Consider the following 24,850-nt stretch of genomic DNA (forward strand, 5'->3'; position numbering starts at 1 on the left):
GATATCTTTCGCACAGGATTAGGTAACCCAAACGAAGTCCAAATAAAATAAACAAACCTGTTCTGGGACCCTTGTCACAAACTGGACACAACACAAATATAATAAAACACTAATTAAATAATTAAAATAAAGCTCTTAAGACTAAGCACAAACCCTTAGGGCAAAATGGACAACTTACAACTAGCCCGGGTTTCAGTCTGTTACAAATCCACCCCCCTTAATGAGATTCCGTCCTCGGAATCTGGTCTTGGTCAAACAAATGAGGGTAGCGTTTTCTCATCAACTCTTCCGTTTCCCACGTAAGATTAGATCCCAAACTGTGTTTTCACTCAATCAACACCATCGGAATCTCTTTATTTCTCAGCTTAGTCACCTTTTGGTCAATCACACGGACCGGCTCTTCCACCAATTTCTTATTCAAATCGACCCTTAAATCTTCTAAAGGAAGAAGTTGTGTTTCATCGTCGACTTTACACTTACGAAGATAACATACGTTGAATGTATTATGAATACCAGCTAACTCTGGCGGAAGATCTAACACCACAGTCTGATCATTCAACACTTCACTGATCGGAAACGGACCAATAAATCTCGGTGCTAACTTACCACGTTTACCGAATCTGATAACCCCTTTCCACGGCGAAACTTTCAGATACACTCGTTCACCCACATTAAAGGTTACCGGACGTCTACGCGGATCAGCATACATTTTCTGCCTATCTCTAGCGGCTTTCAACTTTTCTCTCGCAATTGCAACTTTTTCGGCTGTCATTTGAACAATTTCAGGACCTGCAAACTGTTTCTCCCCGGCTTCTAACCAACAAGTCGGAGTTCTGCAACGACGACCGTACAACATTTCATAGGGCGGCATTCCTATACTCGAATGATATGAATTATTATACGCGAATTCGACCAACGGTAAATGTGTATCCCACGAACCACCGTATTCTAACACACAAGCCCTTAACATATCCTCCAAAGTCTGTATCGTTCTTTCACTCTGACCATCTGTCTGAGGATGATAAGCTGTACTTAAATTCACACGTGTACCCAAATTTTGTTGAAGACTGTTCCAAAAATTCGACACAAATCTGGAATCTCTGTCTGAAACAATCGATAACGGCACACCATGTCGACTAACTATTTCTTTCACATACAAATCGGCTAACTCACTTAACGAAGCTGTCTCACGAGTAGCAAGAAAATGAGCACTTTTAGTTAGACGATCCACTATTACCCAAATCATATCATGTCGTTTCTGAGTTCGAGGTAATTTGGTCACAAAATCCATCGTTATATGTTCCCATTTCCACTCTGGAATCTGTAACTGACGTAGCGAACCATAAGGTTTCTGATATTCGGCCTTCACTTGAGCACATATATGACACTTTTCGACATAACGGGCGATATCTGATTTCATTGTTGGCCACCAATACACTGTTTTCAAATCATGATACATCTTATTACTACCCGGATGTACTGTCAATCTTGATTTGTGAGCTTCTGTCATGATTAAATCTCTCAAATCTCCAAGCTTAGGCACCCAAACACGATTGTTTAAGGTCTTTAGTCCACGTGAGTCATCAATTAAGTCCACTTTCCGTTTGATCATTTGTTCAGATTTAATATGTTCGTCCTCTAAAGCACAGGCCTGAACGGTTCTTAAGCTGTTAATCAAATCTGGAGTTATATTCAAACGAAGAAATTTCACATTTTCACTTGACTTTTTACGACTTAGCGCATCTGCAACCACATTTGCCTTACCCGGATGATATTTAATTTCACAATCATAATCTTTGATCAACTCTTGCCACCGTCTCTGACGCATATTCAATTCTTTCTGTGAGAAGATATATTGCATACTCTTATGATCTGTACAAATAACACAATGAGTTCCATACAAATAATGTCTCCACAGTTTCAAAGCAAACACTACTGCAGCCATTTCAAGATCATGCACTGGATAATTCTTCTCATGAACTTTCAACTGTCGCGAGGCGTAGGCGATTACTTTATCTCTTTGCATTAATACACAACCCAACCCAGCATATGATGCATCACAGTATACCACGAAGTTGTCTGAACCTTCTGGTAAAGCTAACACTGGTGCCTGACACAGTAGCTGTTTCAAAATCTGAAAAGCCTTTTCCTGTTCATCAGTCCATCGAAAGGCTACATCTTTACGAGTCAACTTAGTCAATGGACCCGCTATTTTAGAGAAATCTTTGATAAACCTGCGATAATAACCAGCCAATCCCAGAAAACTCTTAATCTCAGTCGGAGTCCTCGGAGAATTCCAATTCATTACCGCTTCTATCTTTGTCGGATCAACTTTTATACCCTCGGTACAAATCACATGACCCAAAAACTGCACTTCACGTAACCAAAATTCACAGAAAATTTTGCAAATAGTTGCTCACGTTTTAACAAGTTCAAAACCAACCTCAGATGTTCAGCATGTTCACTCTCTGTTTTCGAATACACCAATATGTCATCAATAAACACAATCACAAACTTATCTAAGAATGGACGACACACTCTATTCATTAGATCCATGAAGACTGCTGGCGCATTCGTCAACCCAAAAGGCATGAAAAGAAATTCATAATGACCATACATTGTTCTGAACGCTGTTTTCGGTATATCTGATTCAGCAACACGAACCTGATGATATCCGGATCGTAAGTCTATCTTAGAAAAGAATGAAGCACCCTGTAACTGATCGAACAAATCATCTGTTCGAGGTAACGGATACTTATTCTTCACAGTTCTTTTGTTCAATTCACGATAATCAATACACATACGCATTGACCCATCTTTCTTTTTAACAAACAATACCGGAGCACCCCACGGTGAAGAACTTGGTCGGATAAACCCACGATCTAATAACTCTTGAATCTGTGACATCATTTCACGGATTTCAGACGGCGCTAATCGGTATGGAGCTTTTGCAACTGGAGTTGTTCCAGGAACCAACTCAATCTTATATTCGACTTCCCTTACCGGCGGCAGACCTGGTAACTCATCTGGGAACACTTCGGGAAATTCTGATACTACTGGAATATCGGCCACTGTTCTCTTTTCTTTCTTCGCATCAATCACATACGCAAGAAACGAATCACAACCCTTTTCCATCGACTTTTTCGCTTTCATCATGGTTATCAACGGAAAATTATACCCGCCCCGCTCCCCCCGGGCCACAACACGGGTTCCATCGGTCGAACGAAAGGTAATCATTTTCCTATCACACTTAATATTAGCCCTAAGCGAGCTCAGCCAATCCATTCCTAATACTACATCAAAGCTAGGAAGAGGTAACACTAAACAAGTCACCGGGAAAGACTTCCCTTCGATCTCTATACAAACCCCAGACACATATATTGTGACGGGTGTGATCTTACCATCGGCTACTTCTACACTAACCGGCTTGGGTAACACAGTAGCTGGTAAATTCAACTTAGCACAGAAATCTAGGGACATAAAACACCTATTGGCACCACAATCAAACAATACGCGAGCAGGTATTGAGTTGATTAGAAACATACCGGTGATCACTTCGTCAGTTGCCACGGCATTCTCAACCGACATCTGAAAAGCTCTAGCCTCTGCTGTTGGAGGATTCTTCCTCTTCTGCCCACTCGAGGCAGTTGATCCTCCGGCTGATGCCGAACGCGCCCCTGACCCTGCCCCGGAACTACCACTCTTCGACTGACAACTCATTGCACGATGCCCTGGTTTGTGACAACTCCAACACACACTATTCGGATACGGGCATGCTGAAGACTCATGCCCAACAACACCACACTTTAAGCATCTTCTTGTAGCCTCAGAACACTGACCACTGTGAGAAGATCGACACGTGTGACACCAATTCCCTTTACCTGATCCAGACCCAGAACTACTCTGACCACTTTTACCCTTCGATTTAAACCCACTAGACTTCTTGGATTTAGATCCTGATTGACCAGACACTTGCCCACCTTGTTGTAGCACATTACCAAATATTCTGTTTCTGGCGGCCTGAACATCACTTTCTACCATCTTAGCCATCACAACCGCTTGAGACAACGACGTAGCCGTTCTAACAAAAGTTCGGTACTCTGGCAAAATGATATTAACAAAATGTTGTATACGAGACGCTTCGTCTGGCACCCACTGTTGTACAAACCTTAGTTTATCCATATACTTCTCTACTACCTCATCGATCGTCATTTGAGGTGTCATCTTCATTTCAAGAAACTCAGTCTTGATTCGGTTCATATCAAATGGATTACAATATTGTTCACACACCTTCCTATGAAACTGCTCCCATGTGATCATACTCACTTGCTCTTTTGGTATACTAGAAATCAAAGAATCCCACCAAATCATAGCCCTACCTTTCAACAGTCTACTAGCATATGTTACCTTCAGCTCGGGTTCACACTGACACGCTTCAAATACCCTTTCAACTTCTCGCAACCAATTGAGAGTTACAGTCGGATCAGTACTTCCAGAGAACTCAGAGGGTTTGCAATTACGGAAGTTCTTATAAGTACACTTTTTGGGTGGTTGCATGTAAGGTTGTTGAAACATTTGCATTTGGTACGGGTTCATCATCATGGGATTTTGGTAAGTAAAAGTTTTTTGCGGTGGCATATAATATTGGTTAGGTATTTGATTCTGAAACTGGTTCTGGTGCACATTAGGTATCGTTTGGGATTGCGCGGTTGGGAATCCAGGTGGTGTATCATCATTTCCAGAATGCCTTGCCAATTCAAGCTCATTAATTTTGTCCTCAGCCTCTTTTAGTTTACTTTCTAATTGAAGGATGTAACTACTCTGATCATCATCAGACTCAACACCCTCTTCTGGTGCTCTAAATGTTCCGGGGTTAGATGGGCCAGTTGCGTTTCTATCAGCCATACCTGTGCTACAAAACAGCTTACACAAAAGCTTAGTGGATAACAGTTAGTTCAATCACAACTAACACACGTATATCCTATTTTCACTTAGCCCCCACTCCCACAGACATGTTTGACTTGCCTCAGGGTTTGGGAACAAAATACGCGCACGTATTTGCTGCCAAACCATGCTCTGATACCAACTTGTAACACCGGCCATTTTTTTTTTTTAAACACAGCGGAAGACTTATTAACAAACACACTATAGGTCACGACATTATATTAAACTGGGTAATTAAGTTTACACAACGGTGTTACGTTATTACAAAACATGATTTATACAAAAGTCCACATCAGAGTTGGGTTGTCAAACATGTCTTCTGCATCAATACCCATTCCGACTAGCAGTACCTAAACCTGCAAAGGGGGAAACATGTGGGGGATTAGCGCACCGCTAAGTGAATGGAATCTATCTAACAGATATAGCTTAAGCCACACACAAGCTATATACATCAACAATACTTGCTAACTACCAACTAGCATACAAAAGACAATACGAGGATCGGCGGCTTGTACGAGCACACGACTCCTAGCTGATCGGACTTGAGTCTACCGATAGTCCCTGCTACTCAATTCACAGTATAGTTATCCAGATGCAGGGGATGCATCATTCACACTATACTCTACAATCAGTAGCCTATGGACCCAACCTCCCCTAGGCACGGTTGACCTCATACGGACTCTAACCTCTCCTAGGCACGGTCTCGAGTCCCCAGTCTCCCTAGGCCCGACTGGTGCCATTCACACAGGGTACACATAATTCACATACAACATCAGGCAAACGATATTATTCTATCATGGCAATTCCTACACTATGCATGGTAAAAGAGTCAACCACAGTAGCATGATATGCTACTTAAACTCTATCCGTAGATAGACCCACTCACCAATTACCAGCAACTGCTCAGTTATTATTTCTGAGCTTCTTCCTTGTCCTTATCTCCTGAGAACAGCAAAAACCAAGTTAGAATAGTGTTCCCATCAAGATTAGACACACTGACAGCGAATTATAGCAAATTAGTAAAAAAATGCGTCCGCTAAAATTTTCATGCTTAACACTTGTGCACTTTCAAAATTTACATCATGAACACCAAAATATAAACGGGCAGCATAACGGCTAGAAAAAGGCACTTTGGTAAAACATTCTGCCCTGGACACACAGTCGGTCGACTGACACTTACAGTCGGTCGACTGTCGACACAATCGGTCGACTGACCTCTCCAATCGGTCGATTCATTGGGTAATACATCAATCGGCCGAAGGTAAATCTCAGTCGGTCGGTTCACTCGCCAGTCGGTCGGTTCACCCTCAGTGTGTCGACTGTCGTCCGACAGTCGGCCGACTGTGTTCATCTTCCTCAGAAACTGAACAAAGGCTACGGACTTCACGATGAAATCCTCAAATCTCGATCTAGAGCTCGTTTTAAACACCAAAATCGACCACAACTTGTTCACTACTTGTTATAGACTCAAAATTCACAACAATTTGACCATAACAACACTTAAATCACTTGTTTTGACACAAATTCAAGCTTTTTACAAAACTCACACAAAACCAAGAATTTAACAACGAATTGAACACAAAAACACATATTACTTACCTTGATAGACTCAGTAATCTGTAAGAAACAAGATGGTATGAACAATTTGAGCTCTAGAACACAATTTAGGAATTAGGGTTTGAAGAGGTAGAAGTTAGGTACGGGAGTGAAGAATGAATTTTCTAGAAATGGGAAGGAAATACAGTACACTAGTCTCTTAGTTGGGTTTAATTCCCACACTGAGCAACACACGGGTATTTACCAGTTATCTGATATCTTTCGCACAGGATTAGGTAACCCAAACGAAGTCCAAATAAAATAAACAAACCTGTTCTGGGACCCTTGTCACAAACTGGACACAACACAAATATAATAAAACACTAATTAAATAATTAAAATAAAAGCACTTAAGACTAAGCACAAACCCTTAGGGCAAAATGGACAACTTACAACTAGCCCGGGTTTCAGTCTGTTACAATATATATATAAAATAAATATTAAAGATTCAATAAATTATACAAATGGTAAATATGATATAATAAATGAAAATATATTAAACTTAAGTAACAAGTTTGAATATAATTGTTATATTAATCTTATGATCATTACTAGTAGTATTATCATTAATAGATATATTGTAATGTATAAGTATAAATATAAGAATACATAATAACTTGAAATCATTAAAATACAATTTAATCAGTATGATTAAAAATGTAAAATAATAATTAAAATAAATAAAATAATATTAACATATTGTAATTAATAAATATTAAATATTCAATATATATATATATATATATATATATATATATATATATATATATATATATATATATTATAAAAAAAGATATAATTAATAATTGTAATATATTAAATTATAAGTTAAAATATAGTTAATACATTAATTGTTATTATAGTTATTATTAGCATCATTAAAATTATAACATAAAACTTGTTACATGTAATTTGTTATGTTATTATTAGTATTATTATGATTATCATTATTGTTATTAATTATATTATCATATTATTATTAATATTTTTATATCATAGTTATTATTAATCGAAAATAATACAATCTATTATTGTTATCATTAATAATATAATTATTATCATTTTTATGATTATTAGTATCATTATTATTTATAATTATTATTTATACAATTATTGCTATTACTAACATATTTATTTATTTATTATTATTAATATTAATTTCAATTATATAAATTATATAAATGTGAATATCGTACAAATTTGTTATCTGTATCCATCACTCTATAGTTGAATTTTTGTTTCTGTCGTTACCAGACGAAATCCAGTGTTTATAACAATTCGAAATTCGTTATCAATCTGTTTCACCTTTTATTTATTTTTTTATTTAATAATGTTCTTAAATTGATTCCTGTCGACACCTTTGGTGTATAAAACAAACGATTACAGCTTGTTATTCTAAAAAAAAAATCATTCAACTCTTTAATTCCATTATCAATTTCTTTATTTACAGTTGCGAAGTTTCTGAATTAAAAACAGAAATTATACATAAACCATGTCGACTGCCCTGTTTTCTTTTCATTTTTCAATTAGAACAATTTCGAACGAAATTTCAAAATGTGTAAATGCAGATTGGTTAGAAAACCTTCGTTTAAACTACCTGCAAATTCTCAAGGTCCAAATTTATCTATTGATTTCGAATTTTCGAGTCAAAGTTTCGAGATAAAAAAGTCAAACAGGTGTTCTTCAATCAAATTGATGTTTTAGAGATCGATTCTGGTACAATTGATAATCCAAAAAGTTTATAAGGATGATTTAAAACCTTTTTCATTTAGTAATCATGGTCTATAACAGCCTCAAATGTTGAATTCGATTTAAAGTTAATACATGTTCTTATTTTTCTGTTTCAGTTTTATTTTAATTAATTTTCTGTTGTTTTAATCAATTCAAACACTTCTAAATCGTTTCTGTATAAGTTTAAATCTTAAAACTAATTAGTAAAATTCGTTGTTACTTGGATTTGAGCTCTGATCGATTTTAAGAGGAAGAAGAAGATGAATACGAGTAAACGGGTTATAAGATTTTCATTTGAGTTTAAAACAGATATGTAAGCATGGACGAATGGTTTAAGGGAGTGTCGGGTTAGCGTGTGGTCACGGATTCGAGTCCAGGGGCTGTTATATTTTTGAAATCCATTTTAGTTGAGGTAGTTTTCAAATTTTATTATTATTATTATTATTATTATTATTATTATTATTATTATTATTATTATTATTATTATTATTATTGTTATTGTTATTATTGGTATTATAGGTATTATTATTATTATTAGTATTATCATAATTATAAGTATTATAACCATTATTATTATTATTATTAGTCTTATAAGTATTATTAATATATTTATTATTAATAATTTTATCATTTAAGTATTTTTAATATTATTATGATTATTATGATTATTATCATTGTTATTATTATTATTATCATTAAGTATTAGAATTATTATTATTATTATTAGTATTATTATTAGTAAGTATTATGAATATTAGTTATTACTATTATTGTTACTAATATAAGTATTAGTTACCAATTATTATTATTGTTATCATAACCCTAGTTACAATTATAATTATTATTATTATTATTATTATTATTATTATTATTATTATTATTATTATTATTATTATTATTATTATTATTATTATTATTGTTATTACTAATATTATTATCAATATAAGTATTATTATTAAGTGATATGATTATTAATATTATCATTATTAATATCAAAAACTACCTTTTAAACAGATAAATATTTTGTACATAAAATATATTTGTTACATATACTATAATTATATTAAAATTTCACATAACTATATATATCAAACCTATTAATATTATTTATATAAATACATACAAATAACAAACTATTGATTTTTAAATATAACATTTAAACAATTATGTATATAAATATGGATATATTAATATAACTATATAAATATTAACCATTATGAATATATACACAAATTAAACATACATAATATATAAATTAAAGATATAATAAATAAATTTGTTCAGTTACGATTATATGTTTTAATATATATATACAAATGATATAGGTTCGTGAATCTGAGGCCAATCCTGCATTGTTCAGTTCTGTCGTATGCATATTTTTACTACAAAATATCGTATCGTGAGTTTCATTTGCTCCCCTTTTAAATGCTTTTGCAATATATTTTTGGGACTGAGAATACATGCGCTGTTTTTATAACTACTTTATTAAATGCTTTTGAAATATATTTTGAACTGAGAATACATGAAATGCTTTTATAAATGTTTGAAGAGATAGACACAAGCAAAACATTCTTCGAATGAATTATTATGCAGACAGAAGTTATGTGGATTATTATTGAATTAGTTGGACGTTATAATTGCCACTAATTGTTGTGAATATTTTCCCCTGATTATTATTGCTTAGTAACCTAAGAATTAGAAAACGGGTATGACCCTAATTCACGTGAATCCTAAAGGTAGCTACCGGGTTTAACACCCCCACCCAGAATGTTCGCTAGACGGAAGAGCTAGTGGGCATGGTGTTTAGTACTTCGAAGTTTATATATTATACAGACGAGATGTTCTGTTTTGGGGATATTATTGATGCGCATTATATGTTAAGGTCGGTTACCATGTTGAGCAATGAAATCAAAGTGAATGTTATGTATCGAGAGAATGATTTTTATACACAGGTTATGTGTATTATATTTTGTACACGAGATATGTGTACGGTTATTTAAAAATCGCGAGCCAACCTACGGGGGAGAAAAGGATACGAACCTACTCTGCCAAGCATTATGAAAAATGATTTTGTACACGAGATAGGTGTACTGTATTTAAATCTTGTGGTCTATCAAAATGATAAATTTTATTGTTTTTGATAAACTAATGAACTCACTAACCTTTTGATTGACACTTTTAAGCATGTTTATTCTCAGGTATGAAAGAAATCTTCCGCTGTGCATTTGCTCATTTTAGAGACATTACTTGGAGTCATTCATGACATATTTCAAAAGACGTTGCATTCGAGTCGTTGAATTCATCAAGATTATTATTAAGTCAATTATAGTTGGATGTATTATGAAATGGTATGCATGCCGTCAACTTTCAATGTGATGAAAGTTTGTTTTTTAAAAACGAATGCAATGTTTGTAAAATGTATCATTTAGAGGTCAAATACCTCGCAATGAAATCAACTATTGTGAATCGTTTATAATCGGTATGAACGGGTCATTTCATGATAGCGACAAATTGCCTTTAAAATAAATAAATAAATACGAGTATAATGTAAGGAGGTGGTCATTTTATCATCATTTTTAGCTATATACAAGCAAATATTTGAAAATATCATACAATACAACTGTTTAAAAGACTTTTTTTTTTTTTTTTGTTATATATAATAACATGATAATAATTAATAAGTAGTGGTGTAGCTATATATAGATATGTCATATATGCAACTTTATATGGTTGTACATATATATTACAAAAACCCTAGCTATCAAATTACACACGCTCATATTTAGAGTATTAACAATTGTATACCTCTTACTTAAATCCACATTACTCTCAATCTATTCTCTCTCTAACTCTTTACTGGGAGACACACAATGTCAATTGTAACTGGAAACTGCTCGGAAACTGCGGCTGGTGGCGGTGGCGGTGTTAACTTCTTATCCGCCACAAACGGCGGTGATATCCGCGGTAAAGGCATCATGCTGTTCGGAGTTCGATTAACAGAAGGCGGCGACGGAGGCAAAATATCTGGAGGATCATCGTTCCGGAAAAGCGTTAGTATGAATAATTTAGCACAGTTTGATGAACAACAACCGGAATCTAATCCAGATGCTGCCGGATATGCTTCCGATGACGTCGTCCATCCGTCAGCTCGCAGTCGTGAACGCAAGAGAGGTATCTGTTCATCAATTATTCTGTTATTTACGATCGTTTAATTTCATCGTCAGATTTACTTCACATGATCTAATTAATTCAATGTAGCTCGTATATTTATGTATTGTTCAATTGATTTTGAGGTTAGTGTACGCGCCTTTTATCGTGATATATAATTTAACGTCTAATTTTATTTATTGAATTAATGAATTAGTTGTTCGAAGTCATATATATATATATATATATATATATATATATATATATATATATATATATATATATATATATATATATATATATATATTGAATTGTATTTGTATTTGTTTCTATTGATTTTGAAGTTAGATATGGTTTCGTGTTTTTACGATTCAATATTTGTAAGAGCTGTAAGTTTATATAAATTGATTGATTTTGTATTGAGCAGGAGTACCGTGGACGGAGGAAGAACACCGATTGTTTTTGATCGGATTACAGAAGGTCGGTAAAGGCGATTGGAGAGGAATTTCTAGAAACTTCGTTAAAACACGAACACCGACTCAGGTAGCGAGTCACGCTCAGAAGTATTTTCTCCGGCGGACAAATCATAACAGGAGACGCCGGAGATCGAGCCTGTTCGACATTACTACTGATACGGTACCGTTTTACATATCATATAGTATTCATTTATTTATTTATATTAATCATTTCATCAGGCTTAAATCACCTCCCTTAAATATAATTTATATATAAATATTAAATATTAATGTAAATATAATATAATATAAATATAAATATATATATACAAAATAATAAGAAACGTAATGCGATAATTATATTTTGTTTGAAATATTTGACTAGATCTTAATGTGATATTTTAAAGGAGCTGCTTTAGAATTAAGCAAGTAAGCGAATCATGCTTATGGTGGAACCTTGACCAAATATTTAGGTAGCTAATTATAAATTTAAATAAATAAATTTATTGATTAAAAAAATACTCGGTATAAAATTAAAAATGATATCTTGATTCATTTATAACCTTTTCGTACAAATAATAAGTTATCTTGTAATATTATAGAATCCTTGCTTTTTGGAAATGCAACTAGGCACATGGTGTGAACTATTTTGTGAACAATTAATTAACTTTTAACTATGTATAATTAATTAAAATAATGATTTTATTTGATAAATACGCGGCTTTAGCAGAATAATAATCAAAAAGTAACATTTGATCTGCAGTTCGTACAATATGATGTTTTACTTGTTTTTGAACTACTTTTGTGTAAATTCATAAGTAATTAACTAATTAAAAAACTTAGGTTGTCAAACAATGCACCCAAATATTAATTTAATACGGAGTAGTATATATTTTTAGATACTATTATTGTTATTCAAAATTATTTATATTTTTTCTATTGTCCTTGAGGATTTCAATTTTATATAAAGGGATTTCCTGATATCATATCTTGTATAAAAATATATGAAATAAAATGTTTGGTTAATATCATTGTTCATAAATAAAAGTTGATATGGATGGATGGATTCTTCGAGGCCACCAAAATCACCACCACCCACAATTACTTTTGTGAATGGAGTTGCTCCACACAAATATTTAATCTTTTGGTTGAAATCAATCAAATTTAATCTAGAAAGACAATGAATCTATTATGTATGTACACCAAAAATCTACATGCATTCCTTTAGTCCACCTATCATTGTATTGTCCCACCAACAAATATTTGATAAATAATTTAAGATAGAAAAATGGCATTACCTCATACAAATGCACACATTTTAAATATTAGATTATTCAATTATAAGTGTCAATTTCTTATTATAACCAAATAAAAAGGATTTTAGTGGATAATAGTAATATTTTACTAGTGAGGAATAGAGTTGATGAAAATTGTAAAACTCTCTTTCTAGTTAGGTCATTGCTTATCGTAACCAACCATTTCAAATTTTCTTTTACTAAAATTCAACTAAATCCTCTCTATCTTTATCGAATAATACCTACAAATATATTAATAAAATATAATATGTACAATATATCAAGCACAACGTACAAGTAAAAAAAAATGGGGTCAATGTTTTGTCCGCCAACCAGCTGACTAACGCTACCTTTAACGGAATAGTGCTAACCGCCAAACTTTTGGCTTGCGTCAACCTCCTCACTAACGAGGATATGAAGACGTCTTAAAATGATCACTTTGAGTGACACTTTGACTGGGATGGAATAATTTGTTCAATTGTAAATAGCTGGTAACATATGAGTTCTTGTATATATATATTTGGATAATGTGATAATTTTTAGATAATTAGTCTTGGTTTTTTTAAATAGAAAGCTCACCTTAAAGCAATCATTGTGAAAATTTGTCCTCAAATTTAGACCAATAATTCAATTTGAACGATCCAAAACTTGTACAAGGATGAACATTAATCAAACTTCTTAGGAACAATAAATATTTTTGATATTCTTCATGATATAACCATCATTAAGTTATAAATTATACAAAATACACCCACTTTAATTTTCCGGATCACTATTGAATTAAATATATGCATGTGAAATTGTGAATAACAACGTGTTTCTACATTACTAGTTGCTAGTCTTAGTTAGTCAAAAGTTGTGGTAGTAATAATGTATTCACTCAACTTCATGCAAGTAATAATGTATTCACTCAACTTCATGTACTTGCAGAACATGAACTCAACAATGGATGAGGATCAAAATTCACTACCAAATCCAAAAATCGAGCCCGAAAAATACCCAATTTCATCATTTCCGTCAAGGCTCGAGAGTCTCACACTCGGACTTGCACCTACAACCAAACAAGTACCTAAGACCCCATCAAATCTCATGCCTCCAATCCCCATACCCCCTTCCTCCAAAATGGCAAAACTAAGTTTAAGCACCGCAGATGACCAACGCCAACGCAAACCGTCATTGCCTTTAACACTGAACCTCTCCACCTCAACACCATCAACATCTTCCGACCAACAATCATCGCCATCGTCAACTACTAGACATTCAGTGGCCACATTTCAAGAAATTTCGGGCAGCTTCAATAGTACTAGCAATGGGGATAGCGTAATTAGTGTGGCATGATGAAATTTACTTCTTGAAATGTTGTGATAAAGTAACAAGTGTGTTTGTATCTGTAAATTAAGTTCTGGAAAGAGATGGAGAGGGAGATTTAATTTTATAAAATTAAAGCTTGGAATAGATAGGCATGGGATGTTAATTAATTACTCCGTACAAGATTAAGTAGGTATTTAGTGAGGATTCCTATGGTTAGTTGTATTTTTCTCAAATATTGAAAACATAATTAGTTTATTATATAAAAAATGTGTAAAAGGAGATGTGGTTTTTGATTTTTTGGTGTTCATGATTAATTCTATACATGTTAGGACTTCGAACCTTGATTCTATACATGTAAAAGATGTGTTTCTGTTTCTTCCTCGCCAACACAACATGGACATCTGACATCTCGTTGTGTGTGTTTCCTCATACCTCTTATCATGTCTATATCAAACCTCGTTGGGAAGCTTTCGTTAGTGATCCGTGTTAACAAATATTCACTTAAACGAACTTTGTTCTACAAGAATTAATCGAATCAGGAATTATCTCTTGGACCTTCATGAAAGTAATTTATGATGTTACGCAACTTGGGAAAGGCCCAATGATCTGGCCCAACAGTAAAGGTCACTTTCGTATCTGAATTATCCAATTTTTTAAGCTTACTTAATTCGGAACCAACTTGGCCCAGTTATGTACCTAAAGAAAAATGTTCTCTGTCACGGGAATAATTTTCTTCATGTTAAATCACACATCATTACTACTATGAGCACGACGAGTAGAGATTAATGTATTTACCATCATCGACGTCAAGTGCACCTCTGTATCGGTTGAATCACTCTAAGGGTTTAATCGATGAATCACACGAACTGGTTAGATGCGTGGGGCAGATCAATGGAGATTTGGATACATGGAAGAGGGACCTAAGTGGTATTGTGATGCAAGGCTATAATGTTATTTGGTGTTATCTGTAACTTGGTGCATGTGTTGTTTTTTGGTGTTCCTAACGAAATGGTGTAGAATAAGGAGGTTGGTCATGTAATCAGGTTGTTCATGTATTAATTATCTGCGACTATCTCCAACCGCCCCGAGGCCACAATTTAAAATAATCCTGAGTGTTTTGCAGGAACTTTGATGATGAAAATAGAGAAGAGTGAGAGTTAGTGTTCGTGATTACTATTATTTTCTTTATAAATATAATTAAAGTCAAATTTATTATTTCAATTATGAAGGCAAAAGTACATATTTGCTTACTATATCTATAACTGAATTTATTTTGTTTGTGGACAATATAATAGAACGTGTAAATTTACAAATAAATACGGAGTATATCAGGTTATTTGGAAAAGATGAGTAGTTACTTTAAAATTCATATATCAAATATTTCAAGTCAAACTTAATTTAAGTAAAAAAAGTAACTTTTTATTTATTTATTTGAACGTTAAAATTTATTAGGCTTCTAGCAAGAAATTAGAAGCAAAAGGAAAGCAATTACAATGACATTATTAGCCAATTGGTCCACGAAATAGTAACATTACATTTACTAGAAAGCCAAGAAAATGCAAAGTATCATGCGCCTTCAATTTATTCTCCGGGAAGATAGCACGATCACGAAATCTCCAAAGAATCCAAAGTGAGGCTGCTACAATAACAAACATACGATTCTTGTGAACACCACTTGCAGCCGACCAATGATCAAACCAATATCGCCAATCGGGCCAACAATAGAATCCGGTGATATTGACTCCAACCCAGAGGCTCACCTTTCTCCAAATGTCTGTTGCCACAACACAAGAGAACATCGAATGATTTATGTTTTCCACGCTGAAATTGTAGTGAGGACATATGGCATTATCAACATTCACTCCACGATGAATAATTTTCCTTCTAGTAGGTAGTCGATCCATAACTAAACGCCACAAGAATATGTTAATCTTATTTGCCAATATTTGTTCTTATTCTAATTAATAAATGTTGAAACTATAAATTTAAGTATAAATAATGTTAAGTGTTTTGCTCATAGTGTGTAAGATTCCTCTTAAATAGTAAATGGACTTTGCCCGTTTCGCTGTGCTCAATAATTAAAGTGGATATAAGCTCAGGTTGTTAATTAAAGAAAAATGTCACGAAAATTTATTTTAAAAATTGTGAATGAAAGTGACATACAATATAGTTCGTGTTACACAACAACAACAATAGTTTTTGTTACATTACTAAAAGTAAATTAGTTTGAAACAACTAATTGTCGACAAAGAAACCCACAAAATGCATTGGGATACAAGCTGAAAACTATATGTTAAAAACATTTATCTATACATCCATACCAACCTTTTCATATTAATGAATGTCTTTATTATACATGAAAGTAAAGCTGAGGAGAACAAGTTACAAATCATTTCAAGAGAAACTTGTGTCGATAAAGTTGAGGTGGCATCTGAGGTGGAGGTGGTGGCATCGCGGAAGAAACGGATTCATGTTTGTTTTTCTCATGGAACCTCTTAATATAATCTGAAGCCATAAGATCTGTAATTGTTGCCTTTACCTCACTAGTTAATATACCATTATGGTTGTTCACATCATCTTCTATGCTAATATCTTTGTGATCATTTCCCTGAATGTCGATAAAAGACGCATTTTCACGTAAATCTTGCCCGTGCAAGTGGTGGTTGTTTTGCGGTTTTGAGGTCGGATTTTTGGGTTGTTTCATAGTTGTGTTATGCTTATGTGGCGGTGTATGAGAACCACTTGATGTAATTACATGATTTGATAATGGAGGGGATGATGAAACCTTGAGGATGTTTCTCATAATGTGCATTACTTTCTCACATGGAGATCTCTTATTTTGGCTAGAATCAATTGCCATGTTTGATGTGTTTTTTGTGTAATATTTAGCACGACACATATGTGTATTTATATTGATCAACAGATATATGAATATTGGAGGGCTTTTTCCTACGTTACTTTTATTGTGAACCTAATTAATGTGTGAAAGGAAAACGAATAAAGTTTGCCGAAATTAAGTTAAAGAGTCTAAAGAGTGGAGTGGTACTATATATTGGTAATTAGCAAATTTTTGTAAGGGATTTTAGATTTTTAAGTATTTTGTTTTTTGACTATATGTCTATATACATACATCTTCTAGTAGAATTGAAATCAAGACCGTCGTGTCAAGTGAAGTTCTATTTGATTTATTTAAATTTAATCAAGGTTCTATATAGCCAAGTGAAGTGAAGTTCTATTAGATTTAAATTTAATCAAGGCGAGTGTCAAAATTATGGACCCTGCGTAATAAACAAAACTAGGCCTTTTATATACGGAAATTTCTTTTATATGCAAGGTTATCCTATCAATTTGCGGAATCAGTCGTTTATATTTTTAATTTTTAAACTCTTAATTAACAAATGAACTTAGGTATCTAATACTCCGTATTGGGCCATGTGCGGCCGGACGCCTTGCACACTTCAATATCGGGCTCTGAATTTAATCTTGCTTCATTTTAGATGCTAGGTATATAATGCAACAAGAATATTGCACATGAAATTAAGTAATTAACTAACCTATATAACACCAAGACGTCACGTAGCTGAGTCTTTTCATGACGATATATGGAATCATCTTGGTTGAAAATAAGATATAACCTAAAGAAACAAGAGTAGCATAATTTGATCCCTTTTCTCCAAAAGATCCAAACTTTACTGGAATAGGTTACAAATAAATCGTAATTTTCACACTTGTGCGTGTACACAAATAGTTGTTAACAATTATGTTTTTTAACTTTTTGAAAAATGACTCATGATTGAAACACTCATTTGGATTCCATTTTATTCAAGCGTGTGTTTTATCACCAACCAGACTGGAATTAATTAATTTGGACAAGATTCTTAAATAGTTATTCTTCCGTTCTATGTTTTGGATTTCAAATTGTCTCCCTACACGTTTACTGCTTTTTATTATTTATTTATTTATTTCTATTTATTTTATCAAAAATACGCACATGTCATATGGACAAATATCCATTATGTTTACGCTAAGTAATGTATAACTATCTTAATCAAAACGAATCTTGTGGTTAGGAACCAGCCTTTTCTGAATTTTAAGACCACTTACTATCTTGTGTTTAAGTGGATTGTTAACTACAGTTAAGCTTTAAACATGGATAAAATAGAAGTTGTTAAATGAAGCTTTAGCCAAGGTTATCCATTCCATACTTTCAAATAAGGTAGAACCTACTATGATATTTGATTAAATCAATATATACAACAAAATTGTACCCAATATATTACAAAAAGACGGAGAAAGGGCCGAAAGTGAAGTCGGAGTAAGAATTAGTTTTCTCGATTCGATAAGTTATTATTTAACTTTCAATCAAACTGCTACTAGTTACCTTTATCATGTCAAACAGCCAAAAATGTTACTTCGGAATAGATACATAATAGTAGTAATTAATAATAATATATCGTATACATTGTTAAAAACGAATGAGAAACAATGTTTCATGAGAAATTAAAGAAGTTAGGTGATCTTGAGGTACATCCGACGAAAATATATCTGTTAATTTTTATTTGTCTGTTAATGGTCAATTAAATCTGGTTGCTTTTTCAAGGCCAACTAAGAAAACCCAAGGTTTTTTTTCTTCATGTTACTGTTAGTTTTGGAAGTAACATATTAATATAGAAACCAAACCGTTTTTATATATGCACTACAAATTACAGTTTGAGTTTGGGTTTATGCAGATTTGAATAAGGATAAAGATTCAATATGGGAAGAAGAGTATACGCTTTCATTTGAAAAACAACCACCCAACGAAACATCGGTCATCAGTGTAATCACTAGTTCGACGATGGGACTAACTCAAGAACAGGCACGCTCCTCTGTTAGCAATCACTATATCACTTATATACTCCGTATCACTTATAGGCATATATAAGATTTCTAATATACACGCTATTTTCATTAATTAGGCGTCTTAGGGTCACGTCAATATAAGCCTTGTGGATATCATAAAGCACAAACAGATGAAGATGAAATATGACATTATCGACTCAACAAGGGATGGCTTCGAGTGGAAGTACAATGGAGAAGTACCCATGACAATTGCCCATCACTTATAGTCTATTTCAAAAAGTTTCTAAAGGGAAAATACTTTTAAAATCCAACATTATAAGGAGTATATATCTATATCTATATATTAGCCCTCTTTTAGTAGAAAAATTGTGCAGAATCACTTGGAAAAAATGTTGCAGAAATCGCAATGTCCATCATGTCTTTTATTCTGCTTGGTGTCGTGTTCTTCTCCTCTGCCATTTTCATCACATTGCAACTATATGCAACTATACCTGGCAATTGAGACTCATACTCTAAAATTTTGATCGATTGGGTCTTGAAAAAAATTAGGGCTAGCAGTATAAATCAAAACTTAAAATTTTGACCCGTTTGACCCATCATTCGTTTCAACCCAAAACCATTTTGACCCGTTTGACCCATGATCCATTTCAACCCAACCTGACCCATTTGCTATGTATAATTGCAACAAAGACGGTATACAACATGGTTCATATCAAATACTAAACCCAGGGGTTTGTTATGCACAAGGATTGCAGTAATTGAAGGAGAATATGAGATTGGTGATAAAAAGAGTTTAAATTTATCCTATTTGTAGACAAGTACAGACAGAAAGAAGACTGAAGTACCTAATTCTTACCTGAGACTAAGGAGATACACTGACAGATAAAATACAATAAAGTTGTAACTTTTTGGGTATTCTGTAAAAAATAGAAAAACTATAAGTAAAAAACCTAACTTTGATTCCATTTTGCTCAAAGAAAAAACACAGTTAACTAATCTTGCATATACACAAACACAAGCATGTTCAGAGCTTGATTCCTATCTTGCCTAAAAAACATATGAAACAAAACAATCTACATTAAACCTGCTGACTGATAAAAACACAGAAGTAACCGTTCAAGTTAGTCCATTAACAATTATCAATAAGAACACCAGATCTTTTCTATGATAGCCTTCGCTTAGCTGGCCTACCACGTGGTTTCTTCACCACCACCGCCACATCAGCATCACTATCATATTCGACAGGTGACTCACGTGTCTGCGTTCTCTTCCTCCTCTTAAAAGCTTTAGCCAGCAACATTTTGCCTGGAGGCCTTTTGTTCTTGACGACTTTTGTTAGATGAAATATACCTTGAGTAGTTCTGATGTACTTAACTACACATTCATCTCCTACTGATAGCTTATTACTTTTCATGAATTGAGGCCATCCAGATGACGCGTAGTACCTTTTCTTATGATACGCTGTCGACTTAATTGTTTTCGAAAACAAACGCAATGGAAGATTTTCTCCTTTAAGACCCTTCACCGTTATACATTTTCCAGCTTCTATCCCTGGCAACCTCATAATTTTCTCTGGAATCCTCTATTTAAATAATAATAATTAAAACATCCAAAAACGTTACATCATAATTAAGGGCAAGTCTTAAAATGATTAGTTATTTTCTTAAAAAATTGCAACTTTCTGTTGGGGTTCAAACCAGTGGTGGATCCAAGAATTCTGAACAGGGGCAATTTTGTTTTTGATGAAAAGTGGTTTAAAAAAGACCTTAAAGAACATCGTTAGACCTTCAATAACCATTTCATAAACAATATACAGAATAATTTTAAGGTTATATTTTATTTTATTAGTTCTTACATTATAATACATCAAAATAAATAAGTTAACAAATGGTTTATCGTTATTGTGTAAATGAATTTTTCCAACAAAAGATATGGATGTGGAGAATAAACAAAACAAAGAGGCAATAGTAGACAACTAGAAGTATGACTTTCTTGAATCAAAATATATAAGTTTGTGGGCTTAATATGTCACATTGTTTATTCACAAGTGCATTTTGAAAAAAAAGTACAACTATGTTTTTGTAGACTTGGAGGTGTACGTCATCTTCAAAAAACCCACAGACTCCATTAAAACACAGTAAATAGCAAGAGCTTAACTTCTTTTATATAACTTGAATACTCATTTTGGGGTAAATGACCCCCTTGCCCCTTCTTGAATCCACCACTGGTTCAAACCAAAGTCCCACATTGGAAACTGATTGAAACAAATTATATGTAGTAGGACATGTTGTTGGGTTAAAGCGATTAATCATAAAACTTTCTTACAGTAATAAATGAATATAATCTTACCCAATGACGTTTATTGGTGATAATAAACTTAGCGTAAGGATAACGTTTATATTTCCTCTCAATATCAATTTCCTCTTCTTTTTCCACATCCACACAAACAAGTTCTTTGGAAGTGAATTTTTCCTTGATGACCTTTATAAGACATAATTTACCTTCGCTTCTTATGTACTTGAACACACATTCATCACCGTACATCAAATTGTTATGTCGTTTAAAACCATACCATCCCGTTGACAAGGCGTAACGTTTTTCCTTCTTATAAGATTTATCCAACCACAACTTCAATTGCTCCTCTTCTCCATTAAGATTTCTCACCGTCATGTTCTTTCCCTCTTGCATTCCGGGCAAACACCCAATCTCCGCTGGAAGTCGCTAATAATACCAACATGCACAAAGTTCATATCATTGACTCATATGACCCAAAACTGACCCGTTAACCCGAAATTGACTCGGAAACCAGTTGACCTGATTAAAATCGGATTATTTGGGTCGAGTCCAGGTTATCAGGTTGAGTCAAGTTGAAATACTCAACACGTTTATTAAACTGGTTCAGGTTTGGGTTGACCACTCTGACCCGTCAAATTTCCCTTTGCTCTTAATGGCCATTCATGAATAAACCAGTTCCTTCAGCCACCCAATTTATATCCATATCCATTATCCATTTTCATTAAAGCAAGGCCAAAATTTTGCTTAATAAGAGACACAAACACGCTTGTCTTTGTGATAACCGAATTGTAAAACACCATTACTTCCTTTTTCAATATAATAACGAAAAAAATGTCAAGTCTAAACTAAGAACATTTAAAAAAATTAAGAAAGAGGTATTATTGGCAAAGTTTTAGGCGGATTTGGCAAAAATGAGAATAGATACAAATTAGGGTTCAGTATAAAGAAATTTATATTTGAGTGGCTTTAATAAACAAAGCACTATAATTTCTTGGTGAACTTTAAAAATATACCATGAACTTAAAAACACATACTTTATTAGTAATAATTTCATATAATCTTACCATGACTTTGAGTCTAGAGATAGCAACTGTAAAGACATGATCACCATCCTCACCATTAATATGACCACCACCATCAACCTCATCTTCATCATCATTATTATCATCGTCATCATCATCATCATCATCATCATCATCATCATCATCATCATCATCATCATCATCATCATCATCATCATCATCATTCTTCATAACATAACAGAGTCAAAAACCAACAAGCAAAATAGTTATTATTATTTTTGGTTCATTTGGCATCTCATTCTCTACTGATGTGGCGTTTATGTTCATAGGTTTATGGGTGGTACACTTTCAAACATCTTTACTGGTTAGTCTGAGTCATTACTGTGGTGGTTGACATTTAGAAGTCAATTTAATACTACAATTAAAAGGTAAAATGATTTTGTCAATTTTTGTGGCATTGTTGTTAGAGTAATTGGTCTTGATCGTTTTTTAAAGATTGGGATAAAGATTTAGATGTCCTTTAAGATTGTTTGCTGAATACTAAGCTCGGTGTTCCTAATGTAGGGTTGCGAATTAAGGTTTCTATACCAGATCAAACTAAACTAAAGTCTCTGATTGATGATTAAAGTGTTCGATTCCAGATCATGCAATAACATGATAGATACATATAAATAATATTAAAAATTATAGTAGTATAGTATATCTTACCAATGTACTTTTATGGGCTTTTGAGACAGTTGAGATAAATAAAGGATCACTATCATCATCATCATCATCATCATCATCATCATCATCATTATAACTACCATCATCCTCTTCATCTTCTTTCTCTTTTTCATAATCTTCATCTTTGAAATCATCATCATCATCATCATCATCATCACAATCTATAACATCATCATCATCATCATCAATCATACAACTATCATCAACATCAGCACTAACACCAACACAATCAGCATCATGTTCAACCTTAATATTAGGGGGTAAAACTTTCCGACAACCTTCTGGACTATAAATCGACAGTTCAAAAGTGGATGTATCAACAAGACTAAATAACAGTATATCCCCAAAACCCAAATTAATATCTTCAACAACATTACTCCATCCATGGGTAAAACAATAATCATCGCCAATTTTTATAGTCTTTAATTTCCATAAATAGCCTCCATTCGAAGTTGTGATTGTTGCGTCTTCGGGAATTTTGTCGCCCAAATACTTGGTCACAAAATCAGTTCGCAATGGCTGCAATATTCAATAATTTTGTCAGCATATGTTGTTCTTGTTGTATATATTATACTAAATAAAAATAAAAACAGAGAAATTGTGAGTACCAGATGAAGATCAGAAGGAAGTAGTAAAGGTTTGATGAATGATGGAGCTGGAAGAGAAGCCATTCGCAGATTGATTGGGAATTTGTTAAAATCAATTATCAATTATAATTATATATAGTTAATGAAATGACTCGTAAAATTACGGGTTTATTTAAACGAAACAATTTAATGATATGTTTTATATATTAACTGAATGTACTAAAGTTATTTATTTTAATGACCCGTTTAACTATGAAACTTGTCGTTGTTTTTACAAATATATAGAGACATGTATTTTCGAATACATATGTAACGTAATTAATTTTGTAAAAATAATCCATATTTGAATATTAATAATAAAATAATTATAATTATAATTATAATTATTAATTATAATTATTATATTAAAAGTAAATAATAATAATCAAATTCGCTCAAAGTTAAGTATGTATATTTTTAATAATAATAATAATAATAATTAGTAATAATAAATATCTTTTAAATTTTTTTGGAAAATTAAAATACAATTATTATATTAAGGAGAGATTGGTATTTCCTTTTATAAAAGATTTTATATTATTTTTTAAATTAAATTAATATAAAATTATGACATCATCATTATGAAAATTAAAGGATAATTAGTTTAATGATGACATCATTATTTTAAAGTTTTATATCATTATATATATTTTATTTAAGCCCTTCAAATAAAATATGAAAGGTGATGTCTGACCTCTATTTTTATAAATTCACCGCAATTTATGTTTCAATTCCCAAGACCCTCATTCTATTACTCAGCATTTATAACTGTTGAGTAAAGGCCCGACTCCGTTAGAGCACTGAGAGTGGTGACTGATGTCACTTGACATGTCAGACCTGACTTGCTGAGTCAGAAAAAG

General features: G+C 33.0%; 3 protein-coding genes across 3 annotated transcripts in view; 1 reads left to right on the top strand and 2 right to left on the bottom strand.

Moving 5' to 3' along the window:
- Positions 1 to 11,015: 11,015 nt before the first annotated feature.
- Positions 11,016 to 14,752, top strand: LOC139862266 (transcription factor MYB1R1). Its single transcript, XM_071850843.1, has 3 exons — positions 11,016 to 11,442; positions 11,846 to 12,054; positions 14,099 to 14,752. The coding sequence occupies exons 1-3, from the start codon at positions 11,142 to 11,144 to the stop codon at positions 14,504 to 14,506; spliced, it is 918 nt and encodes a 305-aa protein (XP_071706944.1). The 5' UTR covers positions 11,016 to 11,141; the 3' UTR covers positions 14,507 to 14,752.
- A 5,508-nt stretch (positions 14,753 to 20,260) lies between these two features.
- The window catches only part of LOC139865024 (uncharacterized), a 136,160-nt gene continuing 131,570 nt past the window's right edge, over positions 20,261 to 24,850 (bottom strand). Inside the window, exons 4-6 of the mRNA XM_071853578.1 lie at positions 22,681 to 22,863; positions 21,671 to 22,042; positions 20,261 to 20,903 (exon numbers count right to left, since the gene is read on the bottom strand). Of these exons, the coding sequence (XP_071709679.1) occupies positions 20,484 to 20,903; positions 21,671 to 22,042; positions 22,681 to 22,863 (975 nt within the window). The 3' untranslated portion in view covers positions 20,261 to 20,483. The remainder of the gene's footprint in view (positions 20,904 to 21,670; positions 22,043 to 22,680; positions 22,864 to 24,850) is intronic.
- LOC139865026 (uncharacterized) lies at positions 22,869 to 24,042 on the bottom strand. Its single transcript, XM_071853580.1, has 2 exons — positions 23,973 to 24,042; positions 22,869 to 23,883 (listed from the first exon to the last, which is right to left on the bottom strand). The coding sequence occupies exons 1-2, from the start codon at positions 24,033 to 24,035 to the stop codon at positions 23,323 to 23,325; spliced, it is 624 nt and encodes a 207-aa protein (XP_071709681.1). The 5' UTR covers positions 24,036 to 24,042; the 3' UTR covers positions 22,869 to 23,322.

Source organism: Rutidosis leptorrhynchoides, chromosome 8, assembly GCF_046630445.1.
Source record: "Rutidosis leptorrhynchoides isolate AG116_Rl617_1_P2 chromosome 8, CSIRO_AGI_Rlap_v1, whole genome shotgun sequence".
Lineage (NCBI taxonomy): Eukaryota > Viridiplantae > Streptophyta > Magnoliopsida > Asterales > Asteraceae > Rutidosis > Rutidosis leptorrhynchoides.

Excerpts from the sequence above, each read along its gene's own strand:
- LOC139865026 (XM_071853580.1), bottom strand. The coding sequence starts at position 24,035 with ATGGCTTCTCTTCCAGCTCCATCATTCATCAAACCTTTACTACTTCCT. Across the intron at positions 23,884-23,972 it reads TTCCTTCTGATCTTCATCTG|CCATTGCGAACTGATTTTGT; the intron begins GTACTCACAATT and ends TGAATATTGCAG.
- LOC139862266 (XM_071850843.1), top strand. The coding sequence starts at position 11,142 with ATGTCAATTGTAACTGGAAACTGCTCGGAAACTGCGGCTGGTGGCGGT. Across the intron at positions 11,443-11,845 it reads CAGTCGTGAACGCAAGAGAG|GAGTACCGTGGACGGAGGAA; the intron begins GTATCTGTTCAT and ends TGTATTGAGCAG. Across the intron at positions 12,055-14,098 it reads TCGACATTACTACTGATACG|AACATGAACTCAACAATGGA; the intron begins GTACCGTTTTAC and ends ATGTACTTGCAG.